The 21877-nt window shown below is 42.9% G+C and overlaps 1 protein-coding gene across 2 annotated transcripts in view; it reads left to right on the top strand.

Annotated features, from left to right (window-relative positions):
• Positions 1-21877, top strand: part of LOC140725330 (glypican-5-like) — a 627634-nt gene that overhangs the window by 42627 nt on the left and 563130 nt on the right. For both annotated transcript variants that reach the window (XM_073040657.1, XM_073040656.1), the window contains exon 2: positions 15337-15498. In XM_073040657.1, coding sequence (XP_072896758.1) covers positions 15337-15498 — 162 coding nt within the window. The remainder of the gene's footprint in view (positions 1-15336; positions 15499-21877) is intronic.

Raw genomic sequence — 21877 nt, 5'->3', positions numbered from 1 at the left:
CCACTTTGATGGCAAGAACAGGAAGGCAGATTACTATCTAAATGGAGTCAAGTTAGGAAAAGGGGAAGTACAATGAGATCTAGGTGTTCTTGTACATCAGTTAATGAAAGCAAGCATGCAGGTACAGCAGGCAGTGAAGAAAGCTAATGGCATGCTGGCTTTTATAAGAGGAATTGAGTATAGGAGTAAAGAGGTCCTTCTGCAGCTGTACAGGGCCCTGGTGAGACCCCACCTGGAGTATTGTGTGCAGTTTTGGTCTCCAAATTTGAGGAAGGACATTCTTGCTATTGAGGGAGTGCAGCGTAGGTTCACAAGGTTAATTCCCGGAATGGCAGGACTGTCATATGTTGAAAGATTGGAGCGACTGGGCTTGTATACACTGGAATTTAGAAGGATGAGAGGGGATCTGATTGAAACATATAAGATTATTAAGGGATTGGACACACTGGAGGCAGGAAGCATGTTCCCGCTGATGGGTGAGTCCAGAACTAGAGGCCACAGTTTAAGAATAAGGGGTAGGCCATTTAGAACAGAGATGCGGAAAAACCTTTTCACCCAGAGAGTGGTGGATATGTGGAATGCTCTGCCTCAGAAGGCAGTGGAGGCCAAGTCTCTGGATGCATTCAAGAGAGAGTTAGATAGAGCTCTTATAGATAGCGGGGTCAAGGGATATAGGGAGAGGGCAGGAACGGGGTACTGATTGTGTATGATCAGCCATGATCACAGTGAATGGCGGTGCTGGCTAGAAGGGCTGAATGGCCTACTCCTGCACCTACTGTCTATTGCTCCAGTTTTGCCTACTGCTTTCATCCCTTCTTGTCACTATGTTTTTGATTCTCTTTGTATCTACTCTATCATCTGCTGCATGAGCACAAACTAGCAGAAAATAGCAAATAGGAAAAGAAATAGTAAAAATAGTAAAAAAAAATAGCTCAGCCCCTCAGTCTGGGCCCACTATTCAATATCATCATGGCTCATCTCCAGGGTCTCAATTCCTCTTCCTGTACTCTTTAATTCTCTGATCTTCAAATAAATATTCATTTCCTCCTTTAAATTCCCCCAAGGATCATGCTTGCACAATGCTCTGGGTGAAGGAATTCTCCAGATTCACCACCTTCTGTGAGAAGCTCCTCTACACCTCGGTTTTACACGACTGCCCTGCTAATCTTCTATCTAATTCCTATTCCACAAGATTCTTGCCACTTTAACAACTGCCCTGTTAGATTAGATTCAGATTAGTTTATTGATATGTAAACATTGCAGGCTTCATTGAAAGTTTTGCTTGATGCTCAGAGTAGACAATATATCTGATAATAATGAATGTAGTGACACGTGTGAAACAATTTAATGGTGCAAAGTATATTGATGAAATCCGAATCAGAATTAGGTTTGCTGTTACCATATAGTTGTATTGAAAAAAACTAGTCAGGTAGTTTTCATGGGTTCAATGTCCATTCAGAAATCAGATGGCAGAGGGGAAGAAGCTGTTCCTGAATCATTGATGTGTGTCTTCAGGCTTCTGTACCTCCTTCCTGATGGTAGCAGTGAGAAGAGGGCATGTCCTGGGTGATGGGGTCCTTAATGATGGCGCCACCTCATTGAGGCATCGGTCCATCAAGATGTAAGGGATGCTGAGGAAGTTTGTGCCCATGGTGGAGCTGACTGAGTTCACAACTTTCTGCAGCTTCTTTCGATCCAGTGCAATAGCCCTCCCACCGCCCACACTCCCCCCCCCCCATACCAAACGGTGATGCAGCCGGTTAGAATGCTCTGCACGGTACATCTGTAGAAATTTGCGAGCGTCTTCGTTGACATTCCAAATCTCCTCAAGCCCCTAATGAAATATAGCCACTGATGTGCCGCCTCTGTAGCTGCATCAGTATGTTGGGCCCAGGACAGATCCTCTGAGACGTAAGAAATGCTGAAGTGACACCGGTGGAACACCAAGAGAGGGAGAATTAACAGAAGGTGGTTGTGAAGTCTGAGAACAGTGGTGATTGAAACTGTGTACAGTGGAACAGGTCTGGTCGAATCTGCTCTTAAGTATGGACATCTGCCTCCTTGACTCTGGTTGTGGCCCGCAACAAGATGACCCCATATAGGAACGGGTCACATGCTGCAACGTATTATCCTGGGAGAACATTCCTTTCTTTCAGCCCCTGCACTCTCCTAAGGCAGTGCATCCTTGCAAACACCGATTCTTTGGCAGCTCACTATGTGATGCTCAGCAGGAGATTTCTCCAAAGCCTATGTTGTCCAGAGGAAGATGCTGCCAGCGAACAGCGTTATCAAAGGCGAGGTCCTCAAGATGGTTCACGAAGCAACTCCTTTGGCTTCTTTTCATTTCAGATGTGGTGCTGCTACTGTTAGAGCCTGGCAGTGTGATTTTGGGCCAATCGCACGATCTGACACTCTGCTGTCTCTGAGAGGGTGCCATGAGGCTGCGAGCAAAGTGTGCAACATGGAGGCCAGGAAGCTTGGAGACAGGGTGCAAGCCCATGATGAACTCTGTCTTTCACTGGTTGAAACATGTGGAAGATTGGAAATCATCGTGGCAGATTGGGAGGGCGATCAGTGTTCAGTGCCATCTTCCAGCCTCGTGCTTGCTGCTACTGGAGGAGGTGTCTGTGTGTGATGGTCTCCTGCTCCTGGACAACGGTCTCTCATCCTCGATGGTGTCAGAGCAAGGTTTAATCAACACGGTTTGTGGATTGTGAACTCTAATTCACGTTTATGATGTGTTCACATTTCCAGTCGCTTCTTTTTCTTTTGTTGCTACTTTTGGGTAATTTTTGATCTAGGGTAGCCTGCAGATAATGAACGCTAAGCTGAACTGAAATATGCCTTTTGATATTGTGTTTTATATTCTGTGTTTCTGCTGTTTGCACAATTTGTTTATTTTATGCATCTGGGAGTGGGGGTTTGATGTATTCTCTTTGAGCTGGTTCCCTGGTTCTTTGTTTTGTGGCTGTCTGTGGGGAAGACGAATCTCAGGGTTGGATACTGCATACAACATATGCACTTTCAATCACAGCCACATCATTCTTGTCACCCATATTACATATTTGTTAATATCAAATGCTTGCAGGATTCTTTAGCTCCTTGAAGTGTCCTAACCTCCATGTTGTTAAATATTCTCAATAACGTCTTCCTATAACTTGATTTCCCCCCCCCCCCCCAATTCCAATATGGCATATTTCCTTTTCCTCACTTTGATTCTTCTGCCCACATCCAGCTGTTAGGAAGAGCGTGCTCCTTAACCAACAAAAGTGCATGATGTTGAATTTGCTCTCCTATTTTTCTCCTCAGTTTGTATTCCCTAATCTAGTATTCCCTTATAGAGGCCCAGCTCTATTACAGCTCCCACTGTCTTGCCGGGGGAATGTTGTTTAAAAAGCCAATAGCTTTTCCTGTTAATCCAATCCTTCACGGCTCAGTTGCGGCTTTCCCAGTTCCTAAACAGACCGGTTCTTTGTGCAGTTTCTGAATGTAAATGCTTCGATTGCCTCTAATCCTCTGCCCTTCATAGTCTGATTGTGAAGCTCATTTGGTGGGAGTTTGTGGGGGTGGGTGGGTATATTGTATGTTCTGGAGAAAATCCACTGTGACATCGAACTCTTAAAGGCACGATGCAGACTGCAATTACAACTGCAAAAACATTATTGGTTTGAGCAGGACTTGGATAATGTATGCCAACCTTCCCTCCGTTGACTCAGTCTTTACTTCCTATTGCCTCGGCAAAGCAGCTAACATAATGAAGGATCACACCCACCCTGGTTACTCCCTCCTCCCTCACCCATCGGGCAGAAGATACAAAAGCCTGACAGTATGAACCAGCAGACTCCAAGGATAGCTTTTATCCTGGTGTTGTCAGACCCCTCGTACACTAAAAGATGAACTCTGGAGCTCTTGATGTCCCATTCTATCTCATCATAGACCTTGCATTTTGTCTGCTGTGCTGCCTCTTTTCTGTAACTGTAACACCTTTTTCTTCTACCTTGATGTAATCAAGTAAGGCCTGATCTGTGTGGATGGCACACAAAGCAAAAATCTTTTCACTCTGTCTCAATAAATGTGACAATAATAAACCAAATTTATTTTAATGATAATAAATTGCTTTTCCAGTTCATGACTGAGAGAATGCTACAATGTTGAAAGTGCTGTCTTTCAGGTGAAATGCACATTTTGCTTCAGATTTCCAGCATCTGCAGATTTTCTTATGTTGAACAAACTGCCTGTTTGCACCAACGGCGGCATTTAAACAACCCATGTTATCATTTCAAAGAAGAGTGGGGCTTTCTCCCTGCTTTCCCAACACATTTTAACCCCTCGACCAGCATCATCAGTACAGATGAGCACACTGCAGTCCGTAGGGCACCGAAACAGGTGACCATGCTTCCCACGGCACCTCAACAGAACCAAAGGGCGATGCTATGCATTCCAGTTAAGAAAAAGATAAAATTGCAGTTGCGTGTTGGGGAGAACATGTGGGTCAAGAAGCTGATGATTTTCTGGCTTCTTCGTACATTTGAGCCTGTAACACTGGGCAGATCCAGGAACTGCGTGATGGTGCATGACACACACTCTTCTGTAAGCTTTATTGATGGGGTTATGTGGCCGCACCTTGTGCGGACCACTCGTGCACAAGGTGGGCTTCAGAGCAACTTTGATACCCACAGTTCTCCCTCCTGATCTTTAATCCCCTGCCAACCCTTGCCCTATCCCTCACGATTCTTTTTGCCTCTTTGCCAGCCCTGATATCATCCGGCACAGCGTGTGAAGGGAAGTTCTTTGGATCCCGTTGTGGGTGCCGTGGAACCTGTGTGTTCATGTCAAGAGCAGAATGATTCTTGGCCCACTACAAAGTCACTGCCTAAATGTACCGTCCTGAGTAGATTCCAACTGCTGAGCAGGAAATCTTAGCACAAGTGTCTACCAAGACAGAAACTGTAAATCTTTAAAGGGAAATTGGATATGAAGGGGAAGGATACTTGAAAAATAAACAACTGCTGAATGAGTAAGGAAATTGGATTAGGACAAAAAAAAACTCTTACTGTTTGAAGAACTGGGGTTGGCACTTGATCAATGCAGCCGACTTCATGTTAAGTTGCTTGCCTCCATGACTGTGTTACAGTGGAAAATTATCTATGGTATTTCAGCAATTGTGATTTTGCTTGAGATGCTGCTGTCTTGCATCAGGCCATCCAGTTCACCGATGGACATGGGGCTGATGATGCATCCTGCTTCGTGTCAGTGGAACAATGCTCTTTGACTTCTAAGCTGGAAAGTGACCTCCCTGAGCTCTTGCTGCCTGAAAAATTAACAGTTCAATTGTTGATTTCACTCATTCTGAATTCCAGGTCCAAATGTATATACTTGTAGCAAGGTCAATCAAAACTGTTTCTCTGTAGTATAGAGAGACAATAGGTTTCAGTAGGTACATTTAATGTCGGAGAAATAGTACATCCCGAAATTCTTTTTCTTCGCAAGCATCCATGAAAACAGAAGATTGCCCCAAAGAATGAATGACAGTTAAATGTTAGAACCCCAAAGACCCCCCCCAGCTACCCTCTCCCATGTGTAAGCAGGACCAAAGCGAAGACCCCCTCCTCCCTCACCAGCAAAAAAGCATCGGCACCCTTCACCGAGCACTCAAGCAGGCCACAAAGCATCAATAAAGACACAGACTTGCAGCACCCCAAAGACTACTCGTTCACCCGGTATTCGACATACCACAGGCTCTCTCTCTCCCTAATAAGGGATAAAAGGGGTGTCCCCCTTTCACAGCGAGAGGGGAGACATAACAAAACAACTCACTGAATTATGGTGTTAAGAGTCTGTTGCGTCCCTTTTTTTTAAGCTTTGTACCCAAAGAATTAGGGTCTCTGAGCATGTAGCCAGCAGCCAGCTTATTGCTTTCGATCTTCTATGTACTCCCGTGACACATCAGGCGCGGCACTGATCTTGAAACCGCCCGCCTCCAGAGCCACAAATGTCCGGCACCCTGAAGTTGCGCTGGTCTTCCAGGCCGCGTCCTTGGCATATTGAAAAGCAGCCGGTCACGAGGCCCTGAGAGCGGGTCCCATTTCCACAACTCCAGCACAGGGTCTTCAAAAGAACCCTGAAAAGGGTAAAAAGAGATATCAAAGATAGGAATAGAGCTGTTCCTGAAGAAGCAAGTACCGTTAGGCACCATCATCCTAAATCACAACTGTGACTAACCTGCTATTTCTTAATGGTACTGGTCCATGGCATAAAAACTGTTGGGTACCTCTGATCTACATAGTCTCTAGGTGAAGCATGTGGCATTGTAAAGGTGACATACTGAACCAATGTCTTGTTTAACTGCATCTTTGAGTTCAGTCAAAAGTCAGGGTTAATTGGTTGTTTGGGAGTCCGAAAAGGGTTTAAGTTTTATACTCTTCCCTTTTTCTCCCAATACCACTACCTTCACCATGATGTTGAGGAATGTGTTAGGTTAATAATGGCCATGCAAAATCCAAAACTAAACTTTGGCTGGTGGAGCTAGTAGATCTGTTCTCTCACAGCTCTAGGGATTAGGGTTTGATCCTGACCTCCAGTGCTCTTTGTGTTGAGCTCTGTGGAAAGAGAAGCTGTTAATATTACTCTAGGTAGTAGAGGAGGTTGGGGAGGGCAATGGATAGATCAAAGGGAATTTCTCCAATTGAGTAAATTTGTACTTGTATAGATGATTCAACATTACCAAAGCACCATACAGACAAAAGAACCGAATTGCCCCATTATTTCACCCAGTTGAAGAAATTCCCTTTCTTTCACCCATTGCCCTCCCCCATCTCCTCTGCTGCCTACAATAACTGGTTTTGCTGAAGGGTCCCAGAACTGCAACACTGACTATTTCTCTTTCCACAGATACTGCTTGATCTGCCGAACTTTGTCAGCATTTCCTGTTTTGATCAAGAAAGCTAGGATTGTCTTCTGATCACGGAGATTGAAGGTGTTCCAATTGGGATGGGGGTGGGGGGAAGTTGTCAATGAGGGATTGATTACCAGTGTAGAAGTGTTAGCAGTCAGCATATATAGATTTCAGTTGAATCAACAAACTAATCAGAAATAGTTTTATTTTGCATGTATTGCCCAAAAAGTTAGTACAAGTTTTATGATGCAGGAGAATAAAGTATTTGGTGATATTCCATTGCCATTGCTTGTAAATCAAGGTCAGATTTAAAGCTAACTGTAATTTCTCTTTGTTGAACCAATTGACACAATAAGTCAATATTGTTCATGCTGCCAGAGTCCACAAGAACTATTCAATTCTGTTCATGTGTTCTTATCCTTTGAACTGGGAAGCAGAATAGGTGAAGACTGAGCAGAAGGAAAGTTCTGCAGTGAGAATGCAATCGTGAAAAAAGAAAGGTAAGAGTCAGTGGAAACGAGAGAGGGAAGAACGAGATGTGGATATGTATAGGAGACTTCAAATTTCAAGGAAATTTATTATCGAAGTACATGTCTGTCACCATACACAACCCTGAGATTCCTCTCCTTGTGGGCATACTCAATAAATCCAATAACCATAATAGAATTACTGAAAGACTGCACCAACAAGATGGACAACCAGTGTGCAAAAGACAACAAATCGTGCAAGTACAAAAAGAAGGAAAAAAGAAATAATAATAAATAAGCAAACAATATATATTGAGAACATGAAATGAAGAGTCCTTTAAAGTGACTCCAGAGGTCGTGGGAACAGTTCAGTGATGGGGCAAGTGAAGTTGAGTGCAGTTATCCCCTCTGGTTCAGGAGCCTGATGGTTGAGGGGTAATAACTGTGCCTGAACCTGGTGGTGTGAGTCCTGAGGCTCTGTATGTCCTTCCTGATGGGAACAGCAAGAAAAGAGCATGACCTTGCTGACATTGACTAAGAGGTTGTTGTTAAGGCACCTCTCAGCCAGATTTTTAATCTCCCTCCTATATACCGATTCATCACCATTTTTGATTTGGTGTATGACAGTGATGTCATCGGCAAACTTCAATATGGCATTGGAGCTGTGCTTAGCTACACAGTCATAAGTAAACAGCAAGTGGAACAAGAGTCTAAGTACACAGGCTTTTGGTGCACCCATGCTAATGGAGATTGTGGAGGAGGTGTTGCCAATCCAAACTGACTGGGGTCTACAGGTGTGAAAATCTAGGATCCAACTGCACAACAATGTATTGAAGCCAAGTCTTGAAGCTTATTGATTAGCTTTGAGGGCATGATGGTTTTGAATGCTGAGCTGTAGTCAATAAAGAGCATCTTGATCTATGCATTTTTGCTGTCCAGAAGTTCCAGGGTTGAGTGAAGAGCCAACGTGATGGCTTCTGCTGTGGACCTGTTGCTCTGGTATGTAAATTGGAGCAGATCTAAGTCGCGTCTCAGTCAGGAGTTAATATGTTTCATCACCAACCTCTCAAACACTTCATCACTGTGGATGTAAATGCTATGGGGGAATAGTTATTGAGGCAGGTTACCAGGTTCTTCTTGGGTTCCAGTATAATTGAAGCCTGCTTGAAGCAGGTAGGTAGTTCAGACTGTCAAAGCGCAAGGTTAAAGATCTCAGTGAACACACCAGCTAGCTGATCATTATGGATCTTTACTACTCAGCCAGGTACTCCATTCTGAAGAACACTCTGGTGATAAATTAGAGAGCTGTAGATTAGAGAATTTAAACTTGCATGCAGACTCTGGCAATGCTGTCTGAAAGTCAATGTAAGTATAACAGATCTGCAGCCTGACAGTATTAGGCATTTTTCCAAAAAGGCACAGGGAGCTTAATTGTGAGTGTCCAATTACCTGCTGTGAATGTCAAATGCACCCAGGTCTGCTTTGCCAGTTCAATGGAAGTCTTTGGAGGTCACAACTTAACTGCTTCCTATAAAATCGTGTGTTAACTTGCTCAGCCAACTTGAGAAATTGCCAAGTCCATTGGCAAGTCCTTTCCACAAGGTTTTTATGCTGTATTTGCACAGATTTTCAGAGGCTTCTGGCTTTCCAAGCACAAGATGAGTATCTCTAGGTTGATGCCTTGCTCCAACAATGCCTGTTGAGAACACTAGCTCTACAATGAAACTATTATTTGGGAAAATTATAAGTCCCAAGGTAATGCTTTACATGCCTACAGTATAATGTGCTTGCAGTACTGGTAATGAAAGCCTGACTTGTACGTAATTGAAAGTATTTTGCCTCGCTTCTGTTTGCACTGTGTATGTCCTCAATCTTTATTCTGCCCCCTCCCTTCAGAACTACATTTTTTTCGTCTTGGATATGAAAGCCATTAATAAAGAATTAGAACAATCTCATGAATCACAAAGCACTGGTTAGACTGTACGTGGAGGATTGTGTGTAGTTTTGGTCACTGGTAGAGTGATGTGGTTTTGCTAGAGTGAGTACGGGTGAGATTAACCAGCTTGTTGCCTGGATTGAGGACTTTAATTTAAACTGAGGGATTGGGTAGGCTGGATTTGTTCCCCCTGTTGTGAATGGGGCTGTGGAATGATCTGAATATACAATTATGTGAGGCATAAATAGGATAGATAATCATTATCTTTTTCTCATGATGTGTGTGTGGCATCCGTTAGTCTCACGAGACCATGGATCTGCACCTGGAAAGTCTTGGAGTGTCCTCTCCAGGGCGCGGGCCTGGGCAAGGTTGTATGGAATACCGGCAGTTGCCCATGCTGCTAGTCTCCCATCTCCTCGCCACCGATGTTGTCCATGGGAAGGGCAAGGACTGGTACAGCTTGGCACCAGTGTTGTTGTAGGAGTTGCCAGAGTGAGGTTGGAGGCAATGTCGGACTGCCTTAGGGACTCCAGCTCCGGATTTGTCCTCAGGGTTTGCTCCCAAAGCCTTTCCCATGAGTGGGTATGGCCGCAAGGCAGCGGAGGTTTGAAATCAGAGTTTTCCCTCTCTTAGCTGGACTACCTTCCCAGGCTGACGAGCTCCATCTACCTGAAGCACTGGTTTTAAGGCACCAGGACCCGCCTTCGCCCCTTCTCCTGTCAGTAGAAACAGTTCCACCGGGCTTAGAGGCTAAGCCACACGAGAAGGCCAGGAGTTGGACTTGGTTGTCAGAGGCTATTTGAGGTGCATGCCGTGAGGAGCTTGTCCCCACTACCACTCCTCAGCTTGACAACCTCATGGTAGTGATATCATAAACAAGAGAGCATAGGCTTAAGATAAGAGGAAGTTTTAAAGAGGATTTGAGGGGAAAGGATTTTTTTAAAACAAAGTGGTTGATATGTTATGACTTATGACTGTGAGGCTAAGCACAGCTCCAATATCACATTTAAGTTTGTTGACCACTGTCGAATCAAAGGTGGTGATGAATCAGCTTATAAGAGGGAAATTGGAAACCTGGCTGAGCTGTGCCACAACAACAACCTCTCGCTCAATGTTAGAAAGATGAGGGAGATGATGATTGACTTCAGGAGGAGGGAACTGGAGATCCATGAGCCAGTCCTCATCAGGGGATCAAAGGTGGAGAGGGTCAGCAACTTTAAATTCCCAGATGTTATCATTTCAGTGGACTTGTGCAGGACCAAGCAAGTAAGTGCAATTACGAAGAAAGCACAGCAGAACCTCTGCTGAAGTTTGCAAAAATTTGGTATGACATCTAAAACTTTGACAAACTTCTAAAGATGTGTGGTGGAGCATGTATTGACTGGCTGGATGACAGCCTGGTATGGAAACATCAATGCCATTGAATGGAAAATCCTACAAAAAGTAGTGGATATGACCCAGTCCATCATGGGTAGAGTCCTCCCCACCATTGTATACATCTGTGTAGAGTGCTGTCGTGGGAAAGCAGTGTCCATGAGCAAGAACCCCCACCACCCAGATCATGCTCCCTTCTCACTGCTGCCATCAAGAAGAAGGTACGGGAGCCTCAGGACTCACACCACCAGGTTCAGGCTCTTGAACTAAAGAGGATAACCATTCAACTTCACTCTCTCCATCACTGAACTATTTCCACAAGTTATAGACTCACTTTCAGGGACTCTTCATCTCATGTTCTCGATACTTGATTCTTATTTATTTATTATTATATTTCTTTTGTATTTGCAGTTTGTTGTCTTTTGCACATTGGCTGTTTGTCCATTCTGTTGGCTGCAGTCTTTCATTGATTCCATTATGTTTCTTCGATTTGCAGTGTATGCCTGCAAGTAAGCCAATCTCAGGGTTGTATAAAGTGACAGATTTAGTTTGATAACAACTTTACTTTGAATTTTGATCTTTGGAACTGACTGCTAGAGCAGGTAGTGTAAACAGTTACAACCACTGAGTTTAAAAGGCATTCAGAGAATCATTTAAGTAGGCAAAATATTAAAGGATACAGTCGTAATTTGGGCAAATGGGATTCAAGTATTCGGGCAAAGAGGCTGGCGTGGATGAAAAGTCCAGTTCTGTGCTATATAACTGTCAAATGGGGAGAAAAATGTACTTGGAGATTTGCACAGGATAAAGGAAAAATAATCATTTTTCTGGACTGGTGGGTCTGTGCATATAGTAGTGAGCGTGAAGCAGTCTTGGTGAAAGTCAGGATATAGTGAGTGGAATATTGAGTGAGCTCCAGTTTCATGTAGCAGAGAAAATGAAAGACTAGAATATCCCACTCGTTGTGACAGTGGATCCTGCAGTGCAGTGGACTGGCAGGCAGCTCGTGTGGCCAGTTGGGCTGTTGTCCTTCAGTTAGCCCTTGCAGTTTCATAAGTTCCCTTCCCAAGTCCACTCAGAGCACAATGGACGAAGTTAATAGTTACAAAGATGCAGGAGATTCAAAGTATATTTATTATCAAAGCACGCACACGGCATACAACCCTGAGACGTGTCAGCCTTGAAAGAAAACCATGGAACCCGTTCAAAAAAAAAACAACACACACACACACCACACACACACACCACACATACATACACACACACACACACACACACACCACACACACACACACACACACACACACACACACACACACACACACACACACACACACACACACACACACACACACACACACACACTCTATAAAACACAAAGTTGCAGGCATATTCAATTCGGCTCCGTGTTTGCTTTCTTCAGGCCGTCCTGATTCAAAACCACCCAGGATAGCAAAAAAAATGGTGACCAGAAACATTTCATAATGTGAACTACAGAGTCTAATCCACAAACGGCATCGATGAAACCTTGCTCAGGGTCCAAATCATCTGACAGTATTTGGGGAGGGGGTGGGGAAGAGAGAGACCATCGGAATGCAGGGGCATTCCTCTAGGTGCAGCAAGCGAGAAAGGGAGACCGTCACACACAGACATTTTCCTCAGGCAACAGTGAGTGAGGGAGTGGTAGTCGGCACTAGACACACTCACCTTTCGTACTCACTTTGATGCTTTAAGTCTTCCTTGGCACTTGAATCCATGAGATTGGCAAGAAGTGGAGTCGATTATGGTCTCGCGGCCTGTTTCCAGGCCTCTTGGCCTTGAGGCCTCCCTCCTCATGGAGCACCCTCAGAGATAACAAAGTGTCAGATTAAACTATCGGGCCAAAAAACACAGCACAAAATGTAGATCACAGGCTCCAACAGAAGCAGAACCACATTTAAAGAAACATAAGAGGTGAAAGAAGTAATCTTGTGAACAGTCTGGGAGATGTTGTCCTTGGTGGTGTTGCTTGCTGGCACCATCTACTCCCACTAATAATTTCTCCTTCCACAGATGCTGCCTCACTTTCTGAGTGTTTCCAGTGCTTTCTGTTTTGGTAAAGTCATCATATTGATTGCTGTGTTCCTTTATAACATTCACCTCCAAGCTGAAAAGAGAGAGTGCAATAATTCTGCTTTTTTCCTCCCACAGAATGTCCAAAGCATGCTCACAATAATGTACTTTCGATGTCTGATCCTTGTGAAGTAGGAAATGTAGCAGCAAATTTATCTGCATTTACTTCTGTTTCCTACTACTCTTAATTAAAACAAAGCTTGCAATTTTCAATTGAATTTCTGTCCTAAATGAGCAAGCTTTAATTTTAAGATGGCATGAATTAGCCCTTGGAGTCCCACATTGAAATCTGTTGTATGGGTTGGCAGAATATGGACTTTGTTTTCTGTTGCTTCTGTTAACTTGAAGAACCTATGATTTTGATAGGATTTGTACTTTTAATATATCACTTGAATTTTTATGATTATAGAATTATTGGTAAGGGAGCAGATAATCTATCAATGAGAATATACGTTCATCTGTCAAAGTGAAACATATATTTGCACGAATCAATAAATCACAACTGAGCAAGTTTTTTTTAGGCAGAGAGTTGTAGATGTGTGGAATATGTTACCAGGAGCAGAAGTGGAAGCAGACAGTTTGTCCCTGGAATGTAAAAAGATTATTAACATAGGAGGTGCTTTATTATTACATGTGAATATATATGAGATCAGCATTAATCAACGTTAACATTAAAGATCAAATCCTACCATGTAATATACTGTGAGTTTGCTTGTATGGCATTTCTGAAATGACTTTGCTGGAATTGAATTGAGGAGGTGAGGTTGCAGAAGCAGATACTATTTTGTCTGTTCAGTTCATCTGACCAGGAATGCATTTCAGTATATCAGCTAAAATAGTCTCTATTCATTCTATAGAATCCTTTAATACTTGAAGCACTTTGATCAGCTCACCCTTCAACCTTTAACCCCTGAGGGAATACCAGCTCAGTTTGTGAAGCATGTCCTTGTAATTTAACTCTTTAAATACCAGATCATCTGTAGATGTGAACTTCCCACTATTCAGGATATTTACAAAGCCAGGTATGTAAAAAAGGGCCCATAGGATCATTGGGGACCAAAGTCACCCCAAACACAAACTGTTCCAGCTGCTATCATCCGGGAAACGGTACCATAGCATAAAAGCCAGGACCAACAGGCTCCAGGACAGCTTCTTCCACCAGACCATCAGACTGATTAACTCATGCTGACACAATTGTATTTCTATATTGTATTGACTGTCCTGTTGTACATACTATTTAGTACAAATTGCTATAAATTGCACATTTATAGTAATGTAATGATTTTTACTCATGTATATGAAGGATATAAGTAATAAAGTCAGTTCAATTCAATATTGTTCTTCTCCTTTCTGCAGGCACAGCTTCCAAATCAAACACAATGCAACAATTCACTCAGACTGAGACTCTATACATTCAGGCTATCAGTTCCTGCCTTTTAATGCTCAGATTACAGTGGTATTCTATCAGCTGTTTTGATTGCTTTTCCTATCTGCATACCAATTTTCTGTACTTTGATTTGGTGAATCCTCTTGGAAAACGACCTGCTACGTGAATGCTCGTTAGGATAGGATTAGATTAATTTATGGTTCCCACATGAATGAATAACCTGCAGGATCTCAGCTGCAAATATTGAGGTCCCTCTCCCCCAAAGAGGCTATATGACTCACTGAGTTCCTCTATCAGTTTGCTTTCTGCTGCCGTGCCAATGTCTGCAGCCTCATTTACTATCTGGCATCAGTGATGGCGTAGTACCATGTCTTGCTTTGTGTTTTCCCATGTGTGAGCCTAGTTAGTGAAAGAAGTGAGTTTGTGACTGTAGGACCTTATTCAACCAAGAGCCCATCCAAGTTGGATTCAAGAATGGAGACAAGGATTCAAGAATGCAAGAAGATTGGAGCAGGTGTAGGCCTCTTGGCCCTTCAAAATGTCCCCACAATTCAATATTGCCATATGGCTGATCTAGCTGTGACCTTATGTCCCCTTCTGTGCCAGTCCATTTCCTGAGCTTTCAAACATTTAAATACCTCTAAATGTGCACTTCTAATAATCCAGCCTCCACCACTTTCTGAGGTAGAAATTTCTTTTCAGAGGGTAAAAAATCTCTGAAGTTTTTTATGCACCTCAGTTTGAATTGATCAGCCCCTTATTCTAAAACTGTACCCTCTCTAAAAGGTACCTGCTATTTACACTCTCTCTGCAGTTAATATATGTGATGTATATATTTGTTCAAAGCTCATCTATTGTTAATTCTGTCCAGAGAAATAAAGCAGTCAGTCACATTCCACTTATCACCATTCTAAAGTACAGAGTAAGGTTTGCGTGTGTACATCGTACGAGTTCACGTATCGAAGTGAAATTCTGAAGGACAAAGCCTACTGTTGCTCTTTTCTTCACATTTACCATTCAAGCAATGTATTTCAGCACAGCAAGATTCCCAATGCTCTCCATGTGTCTTTGGGCACTTCTATGAGAAATACTTCAATATTTTTCTGTCGGGTTTGACCTTCCCTTGTGTGTCTCCCCTACTGACTGGCCTTCCTTATTGTTACAGATGGGGATTTACAGATCTGTATGCACAACGAGCCAACCTGTTGCACAAAGAGAATGGAAGAGAGGTATCAAGTAGTGGTGCGCCGAGAGGTCCTACAGAGCATCCAGTTCCTGAGCTTTGAACTGAAATACAGAATTGAAAAGAATGGCGGGGCTTTCCAAGGTAGGAATATTGCAGCTGATAAGCAGTGGGGGGGGGGGGGGGCGGGGGGGAGGTTTCAGTGCAAAGTGGCTCATCATTCTGCTTCTCTCCTTAAGTGCTTATAAAGCAGCTTTGGGAATTTGTGGTTAAAGTTTGATTTATACAGGTTGTGGTGAAAGTATATCTTTCTGAGCTCTCGGTTTGTTCAAGGGCTGTTGTTAAGAAAGCATGGATATAATTTCTGACCGATTTGTCTTTAGCTGAGCTGAGATGTAGTTTAGTATCCATCTGATTTTGTTCTGGGGTCACTTTAGAGAGCCCTGCTTTATTGAAACCGGTCTTTTGCCCACTGACTATTAAGCACCCGATCGTATTTTTGGAAGGAAGAGCAGTAGAATGGCCAAAACCATCTGGGATTTTGATGGCTGAATTACACAGATATCTTTACCACCTCTCAATTATGTAAAACTCTTATGGGTCAAGACTTTCAAAAGTCGCAAGCCGCTTGAACGGAATTAACTATTACCTGGATGGGAGGGGCCCCTTTCAGCAGTGAATGCTCCCAAGCCCTGATTAGAGGCTGTGGAGCTGCAGACGTCAGCTGTCTCGTAGGCTGTTGATCTGTTAAGTAGTTTCCTTCCTGCTTGCTTCTTTCCCCACCTCACTGTCAATGTCCCTACTTGCGTGATTGCCACCACTTCTGAGCAGTTCCCACGCCCTGGCAATAGCCCTCTGATTGGGTGTCCACAGTGGTCATTTAGACTTGCAACTATCTCTGAAGCTTCATCTCTTATCCGATTCCATCAGTTCCACCTTCCATCAATGTCCTTCGGCTGATGTTTTCCACGCCACAAGGTTTCCGGCCCCTTTCCCCAGACACCCTGGTTACTAGCCTATCAACACTTGTGCTAGCACGCAGGGGGCCTTTCTTTGAACGTGGTTAAGATACGATGGTGTTTAGCTGAATGTTCAATATGTTTCTCACTGATGACGGACTTCCAGCCCACCAAAGAGAATGGAAGAGAGGTATCAAGTAGTGGTATGCTGAGAGGTCCTACAGAGCATCCAGAGAATGTCATTGAACCCTGTCCCATGTAATTGACTCAAATAGGGAGGCAATTGAGAGACAGTGAAGAGGAAAGCCACAAAAAAGGAAAAACAAATTCTATTTCAAATGAATGAGCACTCCCTTGACATTATTTTTGAGAGCTGATAGATTTAATAGTTGGCATGTGATTGGTTTGGTTTTTAAAGACTCAGTATCTCTCATCAAATTTTATCCATTCAAAATTTTGAATTCTGGATCATTTAACACTTTTTAGTTGACTCCTTTTATATACTGGTTTAAAAAATATAAAATAAACATCAGCAATTTGAGTTGAATGCCCTCAAAACTGTGGAGATGTATATTGATTTCAGGAGAAACGTTTCTCTTTCCACGCACACACCGTCAATAACTCTACAGTGGCACCATTTCGTTCCTGGACCTCATGTGGGAGAATCATATCTCCTTCTTTAACATAAAGGCTTGGTAGAGGCTGTAATTCTTGCAGCATTTGGTAAAATTTCATCTTCCCCAGAACATACAGGTACAATTCTACACTTCCTTTACAGAGAATGCCTCACATCAGCTATGTCTGGGTTGGTGTCGCGTCCTCTCACAATTCACAAAAACTACAGCAAAGCTGTCAGGGCAGCGGCAAAGGTTATCGGCTTCAGTCTACCATCATTGCAGACTTGTACATTTGCAGGACAAAGAAACGGGCAGGAAAAGCCATTGGGAATACTATCCACCCTGCAAATGGCCTTTTCCAAAATCTCCCTTCTGTAAAGTGCGACAGGACTATTAAAATAAAAAGCTCACTCAATCTTAAAAGTTTCATCCCCCAGGCAGTAAATCTGATCAAACATTCCAGTTAGCACCCTCCCGCTCCCCCCTCAACTGCCCTCTATCTATTACCCCCATCACTGCACTGTAAATACTTCATACCACTTTTTCCAATGCTGTTTACATTGTAAATACCTGCTGGTATCTATGTATTTATCCACAGTTTATTCCATATCTGTACTTTAACCTCTAACTTTATATTTTGAATATTTAATTTTTTAAATAATTGTTGAATGTTTTTGTTGCATGGTGCACTACCGCACCACAGCAAATTTCTAATACATGTGAATGTATATGGTGAATAAATTGATCCTTGATCTCTTCAGTCATTATTTAGTTTAGTTCAGTTTCAAGGATTTCTTATGCAGAAGGTAAGTTCTGTTGAGCAGTGTGGATGTAACTGGCAATCAACCAGACGTTGACCCTCAAAGTGGCTTCCACGTTATCTTGGCAACGTACGAGAAGCTTTGCTGCTTTGCAAGTCAGACTGCCCAGTGGGATGGCTGATTAAACAGTGCTGTCCCTGATGAACCCTACCCTCTTGTAATTGATTAGTGTATAAGCTTTGATTATGCAACACCCTATTCTTTTCCCATTGGCTTTGGAATATTAGTGCCGATTCTGCACCTCCCTGCCAGAGTTATTGGTTTATGGGTGCGAGCCTGTACATTCCTGCCCAAGTATTTTGTTTTCCAGGAGCAGTGCCAATGCGTTGCGTCCATACACATCTGGGTTCATCCCGAACCCTAAGATGCTCGGTCAGACATGAACAGTTCCTAGCGACACCTACACGGGCTCACACTGTAATGAGCAGAGTCATGATATAAGACAGTTGTAACGAAGCTTTACCAGATTAAAATTGAACTGCCTGAGTGCCACATTTGATAAGCCACAGAACAGCCAGCAGTGAAGCAGACAGGAAATATATTAAAATTCAGATGTGTGTGTATTTATTTTACAAGCAAGCGCACTATCAAATAGCTGAGAGGCCTGCTGAAATAGCTTGATTTCACATTCTTTGAATGAAAGTGATCCTCTGTAAGCTCACGCTGCCCACTTCCTTTGGGACTGTTGCTTTGCACAAATGTGCAGAGATGACATTTGTTTCCTTCACAATGGCTTGAGTTCCACCGGCTGGCTGGTGAGTCCTCATGTGTCTTGTCAGTTATTGGAAACCCAAGAACGAAACTTTGCAGAGCGACAGGAGGGGGAGATGGTCTCTTCCATCAGGCTGAAAGTTTAACAGGATAAGAGTAGACAGCACGCCTCCGTTTCCACTCCATCCACTTATGTTGCCGATTTCAGGGAGCTGTGGGCTTGTACCCCAAGACCCCTCAGTACATCGATACTCACAAGGATCCTGCCACGAAATGTAAACTTTCCTCTTGCATTTGACCTCCCAAAATCCAGCACCTTACATTTATCCAGAGTAAGTTCCATCTGCTTTTTTTCCCCCCTGAACTTTCTAACTAGTTAAAAGCCCATGGTATCCTTTGATAGTTTTCCTGTTTGATCACAATTTCACCCATGTGACATTGGGTCATAAAGTAATACAGCACAAAAAGGATCCTTTAGCCAACTGGTCCATACTGACCACAGCATTATCACTGCTAGCCCCAGTTGCTGACATTCAGCCCAAAACCCTCCATGTACTATCCAATTGCATCTTAAATTTTGCAACTTTACCTGCCTTGACCATTAGGCTCCTGACCCATTTGAGTCTGCTCCACTGTTCCATCATGTCTGATTTATTATCCTTTCAACCTCATTCTCCTACCTTCTCCCCATAACCTTTGACACCCTGATTAATCAAGAACTTATCAACCCCTGCCTTAAATATATTCAGTGACTTGGCCTTCAAAACCATCTGGGCAATGAATTCCAGAGATTCACTACCCTCTCTGGCTAAAGAAATTCCTCTTTATTTCTGTTGCAAATGGACATCCCTCTATTCAGAGGCTGTGCCCTTTGATTCTATTCCATCACTGTAGGAAACATACTCTCCATTTCCACCCTGTCTAGGTGTTTTAATATTCGATCAGTTTCAATGAGATTCCCCCTCATTCTTCTAAGCTCCAGCAAATACAAAAACTCCCACCCCCTTCCACTCTCTGCCACCATGATACACGATCATTCAGTATTCTATCTATGGCCTACTGATGGACATTGCAGTTCCTCCAACAACTGACATCTACTCTAATGTAACAATCGAAAAGGCTGGAAGCACTCTGCAGATTGGGCAGCATCCATGGAAGAAGAAACAGTTAATGTTTTGGGTCCTGGATCTTTCCTCAGCTTTGGGGGATAAAGGAAACAGATCAGTTTTCAGCTGCAAAAAGATGGAGGTGGAGGATGAATAGAACAAGTAGAATATCTTTGAAATGGCAAGATAAAATCATGAGGCAGTAAGGGTTACGATTAGATGAAGCGGATTTGTTTTAGTAATTTGTTGCCAATGGTAAGCTTTGAGACATGCCCAACAGGTTAGAAAATTCAAAAGTAAAAAGAAACAGACTAAGTGATTAGCAGAACTGGTCAACATAGCCATAAAGTGGTTTATAAGTTTTGATATTGAGTTCTCAAAGCTGCAGAGAGCCAAGATGGAAAATGAGTTGATCTGGAGTTGGACATTGGACATTGAAAGAGTGCAGTAGGTCACAGACAGAGCTAGAAGTGGGCTGGGAAATTAAAATGCTTGGAAGCTGGAGGCTCACTGTCACACTATTGATCACAAGTGCTCTGCAAAGTGGTCAACCAATCAGTGTTTTGTTTCTCCAGTGGAAAGGATTGGTTTGAGGAGCACCTGTCTTCTAACATCTGGTATAGTGGCTCTGCATTGCTTGATCAGAATCAGACTTGGGTTAATATCACTGGCATCTGTTGTGAAATTTGTTAACTTAGCAGTGGTAGTGCAATGCAATACATGATAATGTAGCAAAAAGTACAAAGTTTGTATGTAAATCAATTACAGTAAGAATAATATATATATTTATTAGTTAAAATGGTCCAAAAACAGAAATAATAAAAGTGAGGTAGTGTTCAAGGGTTCAATGTTCATCTAGGAATCAGATGGCAGAGGGGAAGAATTTGTTCCTGAATTGCTGAGTGTGTGCCTTAATGATAGACGCTGCCTTTCTGAGGCATCGCTCCTTGGAGATGTCTTGGATACTATGGAGGCTAGTACCCAAACTGGAACTGGCTAATTTTCCAAATTTCTGTAACTGCTTTCAATCCTGTGCAGTAGTTCCCCCTGCCCCCTCCCCCCACCCATGATATCACAGTGATGTATCCTGTCAGAATGCTCTCCATGGTACATCTATAGAAGTTTTCCATTGTCTTGGGTGACAAACCAAATCTCCTCAAACTCTTAACTCTCCTCAGCCATTGTCTTGCCTTCTTTATAGCTGCATTGAAATATTGGGACCAGGTTAGATCCTTGGAGATCTTGACATTGAAATTGCTCACTCTCTCCAGTTCTGATCCCTCTGAGGATTTTTCATGGGTCCCTCATCTTACACTTTCTGAAGCCCACAATCAGCTCTTTGGTCTTACTGATGTTGAGTGCAAGGTTGCAGCTGTGACACCAATCAACTAGCTGGTCTATCTCGCTCCTGTACGCCCTTTTGTCTCCATTTGATGTTCAGCCAACAATGGTTGTATCATCAGCAAATTTATAGATGGCATTTGAGCTATGCCTAGCCACACAGCCATGAGTATATGGAGCGAGTAGACCAGCTGGTTAAGTACACACCCCTGAGATGCACCAGTGTTGATCCCTGACACTCTGATGCTTATATATCTGATGTAGTCAGAACATAGCCATGTCTTCTCATTCTTTTTCTATTTCCACCTCACTGTTCTCTGTATACATCATCTTCTGGGGTCTTTTCACTTGCATAATCTTTTGGCTATCTATCTACCAATGTTTCCATTCATTCTCTCTTGCACTTATCTGTTTATTCTGTTAGTTTGTCTCTCATGTCATTATGCCTTGACCTTCTTTCTTTCCCACATTGTTTCTCTTTCACCCTTTTCTCCCATCCCTCTTACACATTTGCAAATGATACCCGTGTAGAATCTGTCCTTCTCTGAAGGAAGCAGCGTTGTAACATTGTTTTGTGTGTTCTTTCTTGTTTGTGATCATGAATCATTGAAAAGGGCTGGCTGCTGGCATCATTATTTATATTTTTATAGTTACAGTGTATTGATGTCACTGAGTCAAAGTATATCTGGAACCAAACTAAAACAAAAAATGCTGGAAGCTGATCAGGCAGCATCTGTGGGAAGAGGAATGGCTAACAATATCAGGAAAATGAGCATTATTGGAAATGGTAACTCTGTTTCTCATTCCACTGAGACTGCCTCATGCGTTGGGTGTTTTTGGCATTCTCTGTTTTTTTTTACAGAATTCCAAATTTACAGTCTTTGCAATAGGTCATAATTCTGGAGCAGTTTTTGTTGACTCAGTATAAGGTTCAATGGTTCCATTTAATAGCAGAGAATGTATACAGT

This window comes from Hemitrygon akajei, chromosome 3 (assembly GCF_048418815.1).
Source record: "Hemitrygon akajei chromosome 3, sHemAka1.3, whole genome shotgun sequence".
NCBI classification, from domain to species: Eukaryota; Metazoa; Chordata; class Chondrichthyes; order Myliobatiformes; family Dasyatidae; genus Hemitrygon; species Hemitrygon akajei.
The sequence above is the reverse complement of the archived record's forward strand: the minus strand, read 5'-3'. Positions and strand labels throughout refer to the sequence as shown.